The sequence below is a fragment of the Halichoeres trimaculatus genome, unplaced genomic scaffold (genome assembly GCF_033239565.1).
Source record: "Halichoeres trimaculatus isolate MK-OKI-2021-1 unplaced genomic scaffold, fHalTri1.1 fHalTri1_scaffold_8, whole genome shotgun sequence".
NCBI lineage: Eukaryota > Metazoa > Chordata > Actinopteri > Labriformes > Labridae > Halichoeres > Halichoeres trimaculatus.
In genome coordinates this window covers 7284588-7300075 of record NW_027437186.1, presented here as the reverse complement: position 1 = coordinate 7300075, position 15488 = coordinate 7284588, and the positions used below count along the sequence as shown (strand labels likewise).

The window sequence follows — 15488 nt, the reverse complement described above, 5'->3', positions numbered from 1 at the left end:
TTTTGTTTAAATATTTGCTCATATTCAAAATAAAAAGAAGAAGAAGAAGACGTTCTCCCAATCAGAGGCACAGCTCAGTCGATTGACAGGAGGGCGCCCTACAGCTGTTGATGTGGAGGCCTTGAGCCTGCCCCATTCCCATCATGGCCTCTGTTGATGATGCACCCAAGAACTCTGGTTCAGAAACAGATGGGGGACGTCACAAAGACTACATCCATTTATTATACAGTCTATGACTTCAGCATGTTACTTATGATGACTCATGTAAAGAAAGAATGTTAACCCCCTCCGATCGTAGCAAGCGGCCTAGTAAAGCCAGGCTGACGACAAACAATGAAGAAGAGATGGATCACATGGTGTTGTTGGTCTGGTTGGTGGGAAGTTAAAGTTAAAATAAATTTGATGAGAAAAAGAAAACAAAACAGAAAATATCCAGTGAGCAGCAGTTCTGTGGGCCAAAATGCCTTGTTGATGCCAGAGGACAGAGGAGAATGGACAGACTGGTTGGAGCTGATAGAAAGGCAACACACAGCAACACCAAAACTGGACAATAGAAGATTGGAAAAACGTTGCCTGGTCTGATGAGTCTGGATTTCTGCTCCACATTCAGATGGTAGGGTCAGAATTTGGCCTCAACAACATGAAAGCATGGATCCATCCTGCCTTGTATCAACGGTTCAGGCTGCTGCTGCTGCTGTAATCGTGTGGGGGATATTTTCTTGGCTCACTTTGGGCCCCTTAGTACCAACTGAGCATGGTTTAAAGTCCACAGCCTACCTGAGTATTGTTGCTGACCATGTCCATCCCTTTATGAGCACAGTGTACCCATCTTCTGATGGCTACTTCCAGCAGGATAACGCTCCATGTCATAAAGCTGGAATCATCTCAGACTGGTTTCTTCAACATGACAATGAGTTCCCTGTACTCAAATGTCCTCCAAAGTCCCCAGATCTCAATCCAATAGAGCAGCTTTGGGATATGGTGGAACGGGAGATTCTCATCATGGATGTTCAGCCGACAAATCTGCAGCAACTGTGTGATGCTATCATGTCAATATGGACCAAACTCTCTGAGGAATGTTTCCAGTACCTTGTTGAATCTATGCCACAAAGAATTAAGGCAGTTCTGAAGGCAAAAGGGGGTCCAACCCGGTTCAAGCAAGGCGTACCTAATAAAGTGGCCAGGGGTGTATGTAATAGAGCTATGACTGAAAATCTGCATCAACAACAAGTGTGTCGGGACATGTGCATCACTTTTAAGTGTCCTCTAGAAACACTCCCATTGTGTTGTGGTCTTTGCAGCATGTTTTCTAAATGCTGTGCATGTGTTGTCAGTTGATGAAGATGTTTTCTTAATTTGCTTGTGTTTCGTCTTTTTGCATGTGTTTTCTTAAGTTGCAGCACCATGAGCTCTCAGGGCCACCGTACAGCTGGGCTGAGGAGACTCAATCATTAAACACAGATGTACAGACAACCACCAAGTCTTTATTCAAAAGTTGAAAAACATTCAGGTTCTGGATTATTGCAGGTTTCGTACCGATCGCGCACACAAATATAAAAACAGGAGATCCTTCAGAGTAGAAAACAATCGGTGCCGCTGTCGATACAGACAGATCGTGTCTCACAGCATGAGGTCAGAGACGGTCACGTGACGAGGATCATTATTGTAATGACTGTAGTTTCAGATTTAACTCTGTGAGCGTCAGTTTGTTTTCACATCTGCAGGAGACATCAGCTTTAACTTCATGTGAGGAAATGTGACGCACACAGACACGAAAGTTGATGCCAATAAATCCTCTTCAAATACTTGTGCCCACAGTCTGGGAAAGACTGTGCGCTCTGCTACAATATAAGGAGACAACAAACACTGTCCACAGAGATCATGACTGAACGGTTTGAGTAACCCCAGAGGTCATCATCAGATCCTTCTGTGCCCGTCAAAAACCAGCAGCAGATCAAAACAGCAGTCCCTTCTGTTTGTGTCTCATTCATTGATTCGCCATGTTTCTCCTTCAGACGTTACTGAAAACACTAAACTCCACATGGTCACATGTTTGGCACAATCATCAAACATTCATCATGAGAAAAAACTATCAAAAGTTTCAACATATAACATGCTGCTTTTCATCTTTAGATATGACAAAATATAGATTAACAATATATATAAGAAGTCAAAGACTACAGAGAGGGTTTACTGATGAGAGGAGGTGAGCACCCAGAGGTCTGTCTGTGCTGAGGAGTGTCTCCATGAGGTCACTTTGTTCTAAATACAAAAGAAAATATGAACCAAACTGCTGTCAGGTTCACCTGAGGAGTTTACAGAGCTGTAGTCGATCTGATTGGCTGGTAAGATGTGATGTCATGAAGTCCAGTGTGTGTGTGTGTGTGTGTATCCTGACAGGTGAAGGTAGTAGTGTATGACATGTGGTGTCATAAAACAAGAACCTGACTGAGAAGTATTTAAGAAGACGCCACTGACGTCTACGACTTGGGAACATGGGAGAAAACATGGTTCATGTCATGTCGTGTTGTGTGTGTGTGTATGTGTGTGTAAGGGGGGTCCAGGATCTCCTCAGGGCATTCAGGATGTCTGAGCTTCAGTGAGCCTTTCACAATAAAAGCCTCAGTGTCCCTTCAATGACTCGATGTAATGGAAAGTTGCTCCCAGAGCCCAACTGGTTTCCACCTGGTTAATGGTTCTTGCCAGCTGCAAAACACACAGACACACACACACACATATATACACACACACACACACACACACACAGAGGACAGGCTGGATGAGTACACAGGAGTCTGGTTCAGACTGAGGTACACACTGAGCTGGTTCTCACCTTGAACTGTTTTTGTGGGGGGAAGCCCAGCTCCTGCAGCAGGACTGAGATGTAGACCAGGTCCAGACAGAGGAACGGACTTTTTGGAGGACTGATGGACAAACTGCTGCACACTGAACACATCACAACACAACACAACACAACACAACACAAATAAGGTTACTGCAGAGCTTAAAACCAACTTGAAGACAATGAGGAGCAGACAGTGAGGAGCAGAGAGTGAGGAGCAGACAGTGAGGAGCAGACAGTGAGGAGCAGACGGTGAGGAGCAGACGGTGAGGAGCAGACAGTGACGAGCAGACAGTGACGAGCAGACAGTGACGAGCAGACAGCAATTTTCCATGCTGGACATGAACACAGCATTGCAAGGTTATGTATTGAAGAAAAGATATGTTAAACTGCAAAATATATGTAAATTTTATTATTAAAGAAATTTATATTTTTCTACCACATGACACAAAAAAGTCCCGAAAATTGGTACCGTTGAGTACCGGTATTGATTGCCAGGTACCGGGTATCGGTACCGTATCCTTTCAAATGTAAAAGGTACCCATCCCCAGTAGTGATGCTGACATGTTTATCACATTCTGACTGTCTATATTTATCTGATGCAGGCTTCACCATAAACTTTACACAGAAGCATCAAACTGACCCCTGCTCACCATTCCCATATTGTATATTTTACATTTTAATGTCCTTTATGTATAAGAGACAAAATGATCAGGTAGCATTGTTTTATTTTCTCAGCTTCTGTCTAATTCATAGTAAAATCTTCCTACTGTCTCATTATTATCTTGTTTAAATGTTTTGTATTCAACACGTTTCCTGAAAAAGATCAGGGAAGCTTAAAATCATGAGTGGGGTTTTGTAGATATAATGCTGGACAGACGCCAAAAGGTCAAATATCTGCAAACATGAAGGTATGTCCACACTCTTCTTTCTTCTAATACCTATTTAAACACAGAAACTAGTAGCACCAGGTTGGAGTGCAGTAAATATGAATGAATATTTTAAACAAGAGGTGGGCATGTATGTAGTGCAGTATAGTGAATGTACAGCAGGTGGCACCCTCTTACCTCTTTTAGCTGCGCTGATATAATCTGACACCCGAATGGTTCCTCCTTTACTCTCCTCTGGACAGAGACAGCACAGAGAACAGATCACAGGTCAGAGCACGGACATTAACAGCAGAGTCACACTGCAGAGACTACAGAACAATGTTTCACAGAACCTGATAAACACTGTTAAAAATAACGTGTGGATCTGATTCCACAGAGGACAGGAAAGAGCAGACTGGAAGAGAAAGAAAGGAGTAACATGACACCCTTTGTTATTAACATAACCCAGAATAATTTGGTGGTTAAATCTTGACACATGGAGGATCACATCTGTTGAAGATCAAAAGAGTTTCTTGTCCTTAAAAGGCCACCGTAGCAACCTTGGACTACTTATGCATCTTCATTAAACTGTACTACATCCAACCTCAGAATATGGGCATAATACTCCTCTTCCCCTTGAGAGTTTACTAGTTTTTGTTTCGTCAGTGGAAGTTATTCTGGTCTAGACACAGATGCAAGCAGCTAGGCTTAAACATCCAACCCTCCAGGTTTTCCTTTCTTTTATTAAACCCTCTAATTTGTTTATGGTCTTATGGTTCAATGAGTTATTTTGTTGTGGTTTTTTGATTATTATTATTATTATTATTTATTCTATTTATTTATCCCCCCCCCCCCCCCCCCCCCCCCCCCCTTATTTCAATTCATTGGTTCTCTGGACACTTGATGACATGATTTAAAACTGCAAACCTGGATATATGTCAGCACAAAGATACATTTAATTTAAACTTATTTGCACTCTTTTACTGTTTTCCAATTTTCCTGATTAAGATTGAGGATTTGTACACTGAAAAAAGAAAACAGTTGGACCAACTTAAATTATTACTTCAGATGGTAACACCTTAATGAATTAAGTTATTTGAAATGAAGTTATAAATTAAATTAACACAACTGATTAAGTCAAATGATCTTAAAGAATTTGATTGTTCTCAGATCAACATTATGCATCAGTCCAACTTAAGGTTTTCAGTTGTTTCAGCTCAATAATTTGCAAAACCTCAAAGTAAAATCTGACGAGGGGTTTTTATACTTTGTTGCACTGTAAAAATGTGACATGTTGAGCTTACTTAAAAGAATCTAGGAAAACAACTGCACTAAAAAGTTAGTAAATATGACTAATAGTCTTAAGTGGAGTTTACTTTATGTCTACTTGTAAATTTACTTTACAGCCTATTGAATTGACTCATTTCAAACCGTGAGTGAGGAGGGAATGCAGTGGATATTAGACCCTGCTGCACATTAAGATGTTGACCTGCCAAGAGCACAGGCTTTCTGTACTCCACATGGCATGGACCTGCTGTCTGTGCCCTGTGGCATGGACAGTGTACCTTTAAGAGTGTTTAATGTTTTATATGTTAATACATGAGATGTGTTGATGGGCTAAAATTTTGATTTGAAATGACAAACTGGGTTTTGTGTTCAGTTATATTCAAATTGCCATTACTGAGAGAGTATTTTAATTGGAGCCCTCGCTGCCGTGGACCACAGACAGCCAGGCAGCCAGGACAAGCAGCCTATGCCGTGGAGCACAGCCAGGCAGCTAGGCAACCAATGCCATGGGGCACAGCCAAACAGCCTATGCCGTAGACCACAGACAGCCAGCTGGTCCATGCCATGGAGCACATACACACTGTCCCCACGTGGTATCTTAATGTGCAGCAGGATCTCATATCCACAGTGTTCCCTCATGACCCATGGTTTTTCTTTTTGGGTTTTGCAGATTACTGAGTTGAAACAACTTCAAACTTTAAGTTGGATTGATGCAAAATATTGATTTGAGAAGAATTGAAATATTTAGTTCATTTGAACTACTATGTTGTGTTAATTGAACTTGTTAATTTCATTAAAAAAAAACTTAATTCATTTAGGTGTGACCAATTGAAGCAATTAATCTAAGTTGGTCCAACTGTTTTCTTTTTTTTAGTTGTAGAACACAGAATTTCAAGTTGATGTGATCCACAAAAATACATTAGAAACCTTAACGTAAAATATTGAGTTGGATTGAAAATTACATCACTTCAACCGATCGAAGATTCCCTCTTTACAGTGCATGTGAAAAGATATATATTTTTATGTAGGAAGGGACATAGACATGCATATAAATGTAAATGATAAGGTTCTTTTTTGATTACTATCCCTGTCATACAATTTTTGGATACAATGGCTTTTTTTCCCTTTAATTTGCTTCCAAAGGTTTGTTATTAATACTTCATTTTATAGCAATATTCAGGCAACAGCATGTTATACTTGTGTTACTGTATCATATAATGTATCAGAGGTGGAGTAAGCATGGACAGGTGTGAGGGCGTGGAGTTCGGAGGAAAAGGACAACAGAGCAGACAGGATATTGCTCAACAAAAAAAACTGCAGGGAAAAAGTGCGTGGTCAGGCAAAAGTGTGGTTTTAGCTGATTGGGAGAGCATTTTTTCTTTGTTAAATGTAGTAGGAAGCTGTTCTGTCTGATTTGCCAGATGTCATTGGGACATTTATAAGGTTTAAATCCCAAGCACCATTTCATAGCAATGCATGGTGATATCAACCAGGAGTTTCCAAAAGGTACTGAACTTCACAAATTAAACAGCTTGAAAATTCAAACTCAGAAACAGACCCAGTCCTTTTGAAGATTTAACAAGCACTCAGAGACAGTGACACTTGTGTCACATCAAGTGGCTCTGAATGATGCATAATTGGAGGCTGTGTCCGAGGGGGGTGAAGAAAAACAAGAGGGGTAAACTGTGTGTGTGTATCTGTATCATAGACTGTAAAAAAAAATGGACGTCCGCTTGCTCGGCTCGAAGTGAGGTCTCCACAAAAACTGCTCCCCCTGGTGACTGGCTGCAGTATAGGTTTAAAAATACGGCTTTCCAGCCATTCCAGATGGGCTGTGGTCAAACTTTAAAAAATTATTACACCTCGTAGAAATGTTTCTCACGTCCGATTGTTGTGGTGATCTGAAGATAGCATTTGGCTGCCTTGTATTCAAGTCCTCTTTTTTCTGACAAGTTTCGTTTTCATTAGTTATACCAGGTTAAAAACAAGGCTTTACATAACGTTTAACAATGATTGACAGCTGCCGTTCTTCTGTATTTTTTTCAGGGATCGTAAAATATGTCGGGAGGTAGAGTCAGGGAGTGATTAGACTCCCAAAAGAAAAAACAATAATTATTATGTTTGTCACCCAGCTCCACTCAGATTCTCCCCCATCAGCTCCAAACTGCTACAGTGGTGGCGCCTGAGACAGCGGTATTTTGGCTTCAAAACCGTACAATGATAAATGGCGGAGCCAGGCTGTCCACTCTATAGTCAGTCTACAGTCTATGATCTCTATTCATGGGTATTCAGTTGTGTGTGAGATAAATAAATCTGGCTTTGAAAATTGTAAATGTATTGATTTACATTTGATTTAATTTCATGTTTGGGTGTGAGAGGGAGTGTCTTTGTAAGCCCACATGTATGATGTGATTCTTTGTAGGACCTCGGTAATTTCTGTGGCTCTTGGTCTCTGACTGGTTGATCTCGAACAAAGGTCTTTAACGATCTTCAGACCAAGGACCCCCTAACTGATTGAGAGACGGAGCAGAAGAGCGAGAGTTGCATCTTTAAAGAGAGAGAAAGAAGGCACTGGGTGATGTTTCTGGTGGTGTTTTTTCAGCTCTTTGTCCCCTTTACAGAGTGAGCCTGTCTGTATGTGTAAATACACACACGTGTTTCAATGTCTGTGAACGTGTTGGGGCGGAACTTTGCCATGGTGAAATGTGAAGTGGATGATGTACTAATGAGATCCCGTCACGTAAATTGAGTAACATAAGGCAATTTAGTCTGTTAAATAACAAAAAATCAAGGTATTGACCTGATTTATGAGAGAGGGAACTCTAAATCACTTCTGCTGTGATCTGGCGCTGTATGGAAAGTAAAATTAATTCGACTTCCAGGGGGGCGGGCTGTCCCTCCAAAATATAACAGTAGGGGAAACACTGGGAAGCTATTCTGGGGAACCTGACAGAGCCAGTATGAATCGTGCAGACGCGTGATTGGCAGAGCAGTGATAAAGGCGGGTCTTCCTCTGTCTTGAGGAGCGAGAAGTGCTGAATATGTTCATTTCTAAATGAAAGATAAGATCTTTGGCCTCAGTGTATCCATTAATGTGTGTTCAAAGACAGTAACATGAGTAATGGTTGAAATATTTTGAAGTGATTCCCTGAAAATTCAACCAAAATTGTCACAGACCCCCTGCAGTACCTCCACGGGCCCCTGTTTTAGACCTCTGATCTAGAGCATTACCCTGGGTTTAACAGAGCACACCGACTGAATTTAAAGGCCATTTTTAATGTCACCAAACAAGCCCTGTGACTGACTGTTTGTTGGTGTAAAAGCCTGGAAATTGTAGCTTACTCTGCTGCAGGTTTGTGGTAGATTTGAGCTACTATCAAGGTGGAAGGGGTGTTCAAAGTAAGTTCATTTTAGCATAAATATTCGTAAAAGTTTATACCAATGAGTCCCAGGTCAACGGCACGGTCGTAGTAATACGAGAAGGCATAAAAGTCCATGTCTGCGACTCCAGACGCCTTCGTCACCCTCCTGTAGAGAACCTTCTCCACTTTAGTCTGACATGCCTCGTAAACTGGCTCCCCTGTAACAACAACACAGTCTTAAGGTTCCTGCACACTCCCACTGCATTATGGGAATTTAAAACAAACGAAAAAAAAAAGAATCCAATCAAACTGCAGCAGTGATCTTACCTGCCTTTTGTCCCTTCACAGTGTACACAACGTCGGCATGCTCCCAACTGCCCGAGTACTCTGGAGCAAGGCAGGGGCTGACCAGCTCTGTGCTGCCCCCTACTGTTCAAGCACAAGCACACCCACACACACACACACACACACACACCAGTAAGGGAACAGTCTGCTTTTTAAGGTGTGATGCTATGAGGCTCTTAACAGGAAAGCCACTTCCTCCAGGGATCCCTCCAAAAAGACTGAGTCACATACAGTGCTACCTCGACTTACGAGTGTCTCAACTAACAAGTTTTTGGAGATAAGGGCTGTCTCTCAGATGTTTTTTGCTTTGAGTATAGAGCTAAAATTTGGTTACAAGCCAGCTACAAACAAAGCAACATCTGCCCAGCATCCCGTGTCTCAGCCGCTCACTTTACGCGGTTAGCTCGCAGTGGAGGCATCACTGTTGTGCTCAAAGTAATTTTGCAAAACTGTCAGACTTAACTCAAAAGAAACACCCAGAAAAAGTAGCAATTGGGTGTGCAATGGGAATATTTACTGATGCTTGTCTAACATATATTAGAAACATTCTGAAAGGGAGGATGGAACAGAGCTGATTGGACAAGTTTTTATGGAAAACAGATGCAGATGAAAATGAGGAAAGCGTGACGAAAAGTTTAAAAATCAAGCAATAAGATTCAGTTATTCAGTTCAGCCTTTCTCCTTCACCTCTGTCAGTATCTTAAAGTCATATGATCTCCATGGTAAATGAACATTATACTTAATAAAACCAGTTTACTGAAGAACTTTCTATTGTTTTGTGTTTTTAAACAATATTCTTTGTTTATAAGTACAGCTTCCTTATTTGGAAACATGTAAAAAAATAACTGCAGTGCTTAATCTGTACAGAACAGATTAAAAAGTATTTCAATTCATTTAAATGGGGAAAATTGATTTGAATTACAAGTAATTTGACTTACAAGCTCTGTCATGGAACTAATTAAACTCGTAGATCAAGGTACCACTGCATTCCAGGTTTTACAGTACTTCAAAAAAACCTTTAAAAACATTGAACTGTCCCTTTATGTTTACAAACTAACACAACAAGCTGACTGCACAGCCAGGGAGGGAAACCATGTCCCTCAACTGATAGAGATGAGATTTCTATGTTTCTGTGAACATGCTGCACATCAGGGCTGACAAACACACAGACTTCTACACAGTGAGACAACAGACAGACAGACAGACAGACAGACAGACAGTAAGACAGGCAGCAGGGTGGATGTGTGCTGCAGCTTCTTACAGCAACTAAATCGCAGCAACAGCTGGCAGGCAAGGAATTAATCTTGCTGTGTGTTATTAAAAGATTAGATAATGGCTTATTTATCTGAGAGGACGAGGGAGGGGGTGTAAAAAGCAAATGTGAAAATAAACTAAACAACATGGGAAAAGGAGTAAAAATAAAGATAGGGTACGTACAGGGGGAACCTTCAATTCCTCCTAAGACAGCGAGTCGAGCTGACATCAGACCCAGACCCAAATAACTGCAGACAGAGAACACACAGGAAAGTAAAACACTGTAATAGTGTGTAATTGTTACTCCAAAACAAATAATTATGATTTCAGATGCTACCAGTGTGTGCGTGAGTGTGTACCTGTGTGTGTAGACAGTGTGTGTGTTGTTAAACATCTGGAACGACCTGATGTAATCGATGGGTGAGGTCTGGATGGTTTTCTGTTTAAAGAAAAAAACAGAATAATCAGAGACATGACACAAAGTTAGCAACATTAGCTGACTTATTTAGTTGCTGCCATTTAACTCTATTATTAATCTCTCACTGAAGCTAACAGCAGCTTCCCAAACCCAAAAGTCTAAGTTATGTTAAGTTATTAGCCTAGTCATATCACTATGGATAATGAAAAGCGGGATAATGGAGACATGCTAAAACAATTTCAGTCTAATCATACCCAGGCAATGCCGTTAAAAATTATACAAAGAATTAGGGATGGGTACCTTTCATATTTGTAACGATACGGTATCGATGTCTTCTACCTGGCAGTCGGGACCAATTTTCAGTACTTTTTTGTTTATGTGGTAAAAAATATCAATTTGTTTAATAATAAAATCTATTTTTTTCAGTTCAACAAATTTATTTTTTTAATATATAACCTTATAATGCTGTGTTCATGTCCAGCGCCTTTTCTTCCACTCCCTCACAGTCACAAGGATGTGTTTAGGTACCGAAACATGGTACCTTTCTATTTTACATGAATCGGTACCGGGTACTTTTGACAGAATTCGGTCAGTTTCTTTAAAAGTACCGAATTCGGTACCCAATCCCTACATAGAATGCACATTTCTCCTAGCCACAGACATCACTTCAAGCCGACTCTTTCATCTTTGTGTCTTAAATGCACGACAGAAGTTGGTACCTTCACTCACAGTCTCTGGTCATGTCAGAAACTGCAAACTTACTGGTCTAAAGCCTTGTCTGAAATGGAAAGATACCAGGTTTAGAACTGGAGATGGATCCTGTGTCTCTTTTACTGGGCCTCCCAGGCTGATGCTTAATATTTAAAGATAAAAAAGAGTCTGTACTGCACCAAATCATAACATTTGGGAACTCTATTTGAACTATGTAGAGCCTGATGTCTCCAGTATTATGATGCAGAGATTTTCCTGATTTCTCATACTGTACATTATTAATGTAACCCCAAGTATTGTTTATTTAGATCTGAGCTGGTGTTTGTATTGTTCTGTTTTCTGGTTTGTATTTTGTTTTTGACTATGTTTTGTACGTATCCTTTTCTTGAAAAAGTAAAAAAATAACAAAAAGTATTGGAAAAGAAAAAAGAGGCCCAGTGAGCGACTAACTGCAGCTCATAAAGCCTGCCTTCCCTCTATAAACAAATGGGACAAACTGCTGAATTAAAATCCAGGTCAAAGAAATGAATGTGGAAGATGGTTACTGTCTTTACAATTAGTTCTTATCATGATTATAATTGATGTGACAGTGTTGTTTTTTTCTGGCAAGTTTAGTTTGAACTAGTTATTTGATGCCCTAAGGAAGACTTATTTTTGATTAGGGGTGCACCGATCACTGATCTTTAAAAAGGCTGACCTGCCAATACAGTTTTTGGCCAATACCTATTTTCATTTTTTATATCTGAAATCATATACCTTCAATGTTCCAGTCTTATTTTATTGAAAATCATCGAACAATACTGTGAAACAGTAAAATCTTTATGTTTTGACTTTAACAACCAATAAAGTGTCCTGAGTTTTAGGTCTCAGAGCAAAAAGCAACAATGGCTGGCTGTCAGACCTTCTCGGAGGAGTATAAGATCAGTTCCATATGTAAGGATGGGCCGATCCCCGATCACCGATCACAGATCACCCAAGTTTAAAAAATCAGCCAGCCAATCAATCGGTGCATGTCCATTTTCAACACCGTTATTTTCAACCCAGGTATTCCCAGCACCCATAACCATGAGTGTCTGCTTCAAACCCACACAATCATCTGTTTCTTTGTGGATTGGACCCTCATGACAGTAAATGTGGGTTTGGGTTTGAGAGAGAGGAAGGGATGGGACTTCCCTGCCATGACTCCACCAGCTAACCCTGACTGCACAAATTGTGGCAATAAAAATATCAGATCAAAGCACGATGTTAACACCCGAGGGGTATAATTTGGCTTCACTTTCGTACAACAGGTAGAGGCTAAAGCATCATCCATTTCAATATTCTTTTAAACAGTGAAACATTTTACTGTAGCCTTGACATAAACTGATGCTAACATGCTAACAGTACAGCGTCTTCAACAGGAAGTCTCCTTCAACAGGAAGTCTCCTTCAACAGACTCACTGCTGACTCAAGTCACCCACAGCTAGTGCTGATGTTTCCACAGCTTTACGGGAGTCACAGTGACCCGTGTGCCACGATGTGGTTTTTGAGGGCTGGCTTTGAGGAATCAGAGTTAGCAGCTCCAAAGACATCTGCCTTTAATCTGTCCAGTCCTCAAGCTCCTCTGCACCACCCTGTTTAAGCCCCTCACTCAGAGGGTGGTGCAGGGGATCTGCATCACTGCATCAGGGGTGAGGAATCGAGGAAAGGTCTCAGAAGAAGAAAAAGGAAGCAGGAGAAGTGAAGAAAAGGAGGAAAAAGGTGACGATGAGGAGGAGGAAGAATATCTTTGTGGCTCCCAGTGGACGTCTGATAACACAGTGAACTGTTCATCAATCCTTCATGTTCACAGCCTGACCTACATACCCCCCCGCCCCCTTCTTTTCTCCCTTTCTGCCTCCCCTCCTGATGTGAGGGTGTTTATTTGGGATTAGTGGGGCATTTACAGATTAAAGCCACTAAGATGGAGCCATCCTGGTAGTTTGACAGCGTCGCCTTAGTTATGACAGAGAGGAGAAAGAGAGAAACAGTCTTCCTCCCTCCACCAATCCCTTTCACATTTTCTCCTCTGGGTGGTTTGGCCTCACCTCGTCCTGAGGGCTGAAGGTGATCTGAGTTGAGCCGCCCCCCAAATCCAACATCCCCACTGTGGGTGAGTTATCACTGTGGAGATCACCTGTGTACAGAGGGGTGAGTCGGAGAAAAGGGAGGGAGGGAGGAAGGGCAAAGGAGACAAGACAAGAAAAAAGACAGATTAGGAAAAAACAGAGAGCTAGCAGTGGCGGTATAATCCAATAACAGGTAATCACAATTTCCATCTCTATTAATCTGTTTTTCTCAAACACACACACAAACACACAATCTCATGACACACTGATTTAAGAAATAAAATGCAAAACCCAGCTGTCATTCATGTAAAAAAGGAAACCTTGGTGATGAAAAGTGGTGTGTGTGTGCATGTGTAATACTCGCCTGTTAGGAAGTTGACAGTGATCCAGGCAGAAATACCTGAGTTGAAAAGAAAACAGGACTCAACAAACAGGTCAATTAAAAACAGCTCCACAGTTTAGAGAAGAATTGAATTCTGCCTCAAATGTTCAGTGAATTTGCCTTGAACCAGTGTCTGTGCATGAAACCGTCATCTAATGATCAACAGGAGGCGACACTTCTAGCTTTAAAAAGAATGTTCTTGTAGTGAGGGAAATGAGAAAATGGACCCAGTTTTTATTTATTCATTTTCACTAAAGCAACCCACAAGGCCATTGGTTGTCAAAAATCCAGCTGCCTTTTCTCCTCACTGGAAAACACAAGTGGGACCACATTTCTCCTGTCTTAGCTTCGCTGCACTGGCTCCTGGTTGCTTTTAGGATAGATTTTAAAAGTCTATTGTTTGTTTTTAAAGCTCTTAATGGCCTAGCCCCTAAGTAGCTGACTGAGTCCTCCATCACCATGTCCCAGCCAGGATGCTGAGATCATCTGGTCAGATGTTACAGGTCACCCCAAAAACCAGCTACAGAACCAAAGGTGACCCAGTCTTTGTGTCGACTGCCCCTCGGCTGTGGAACAACCTGCAGGGTCAACTGAGGTTTTCGAATCTTCTCTTGTTTATTTATTCTATTCTATTTTATTTTATTTGATATTTCCTCTTGTTCTATGTTTTTAGGTATCTGAAGTCTGCCACAAATCACAGGATTCCTCAAACCTTCACACATTTAGAGAGCACACACTTGATGATAACAAAAGACAGATCGCTAATCTGATCTTATAGTGTGTGGTGTAACAGGTTCTGCAGCAGAGCTTTAGCTTCTTCACGCTCAATATTCCAAATCTCGTGTCATAAAACGTGACTTTGGTGCAAACAAACATGACGGACAAACAGGAAAAAGAAATAATGGTTGTTTTCGGCCTGTAAAATAAAAAAAAAAAAAAAAACAGAAAAAAAGAATTGATAATGGAAAAAGTGGTGGAGACGGTGGGATTATGGGCTGTGTGAATAACAATGCGAGTTGAAGGTGAGTAAACTTGTCAAACATATCACAGATAGATTTCTTATTTCCTCTTCGGTCAGTCAGCTGAGTCAGCTCGCATCTTGATTAGCTTTGCTCTGGTACACCTGACATTAGGGATGGGTACCGAATTAGGTTCTTTTTTAGGTACCAGCCGAGTTATATCAAAAGTACCAGGTATAGATTCATGTACAGTCAAAAGGTACCATGTTTAGGTACCTAAATACATCCTTGTGACTGTGAGGGAGTGGAAGAGTAGGCGTTTTTCCATGCTGGACATGAACACAGCATTACAAGGTTATATATTGAAGAATAAATATGTTAAATTGAAGAAAAAAAAAGTTTATTATCAAACAAATTAATATTATTTTTGCCACATAAACACAAAAAAGTACCCAAAATTGGTACCGTTGAGTATCGACACAGATTGCTAGGTACCGGGCATCGGTACCGTATCGTTTCAAATATGCAAGGTACCCATCCCTACCTGACATTACACGCAGAACCTGCTCGGCTCCTGGAGTGCCCAACACACCTCTACAGGATTTCTGGTCGCAAATATTAAACCTGTTCATTATCTACGATCTCTCAATCTGAGGCTTTCTGAGTGACTCCAACTGGACAAATTCACCCTTAACACACCCTACAGCACGGAAAAATCACACATGATGTCATCAGACAATCGGGCCTTCAGCTTTGATCGTAAGGGGGATAACAGGACATAAATCAGCCCCACTATCCTGTAGTGTGTACCTGCCTTTATCTTGTTATTTGTGGTGCTTTTGATCTGCACAGCACTTTGGTCAGCTTTGGTTGTTTTAAACGTGCTCTATAAATAAGGGTTGAGTTGAGTCTTCTGACAGTGAACTTTGTCTGAGGGAGCAGAAAAAACCTCCACTGTTATTTTAGTGTGTC

General features: G+C 41.0%; 1 protein-coding gene across 3 annotated transcripts in view; it reads right to left on the bottom strand.

Annotated features, from left to right (window-relative positions):
• Positions 1-1481: 1481 nt before the first annotated feature.
• entpd6 (ectonucleoside triphosphate diphosphohydrolase 6) overlaps positions 1482-15488 on the bottom strand; it is a 28010-nt gene continuing 14003 nt past the window's right edge. For 2 of the 3 annotated variants that reach the window (XM_074676577.1, XM_074676578.1), the window contains exons 6-14: positions 13540-13575; positions 13155-13243; positions 10319-10398; positions 10143-10207; positions 8688-8789; positions 8438-8578; positions 3910-3966; positions 2834-2946; positions 1483-2706 (exon numbers count right to left, since the gene is read on the bottom strand). In XM_074676577.1, coding sequence (XP_074532678.1) covers positions 2623-2706; positions 2834-2946; positions 3910-3966; positions 8438-8578; positions 8688-8789; positions 10143-10207; positions 10319-10398; positions 13155-13243; positions 13540-13575 — 767 coding nt within the window. In that variant the 3' untranslated portion in view covers positions 1483-2622. Of the gene's footprint in view, positions 2707-2833; positions 2947-3909; positions 3967-8437; positions 8579-8687; positions 8790-10142; positions 10208-10318; positions 10399-13154; positions 13244-13539; positions 13576-15488 lie in introns of all 3 variants that reach the window. The other variant, XM_074676579.1, reaches the window with a different exon arrangement.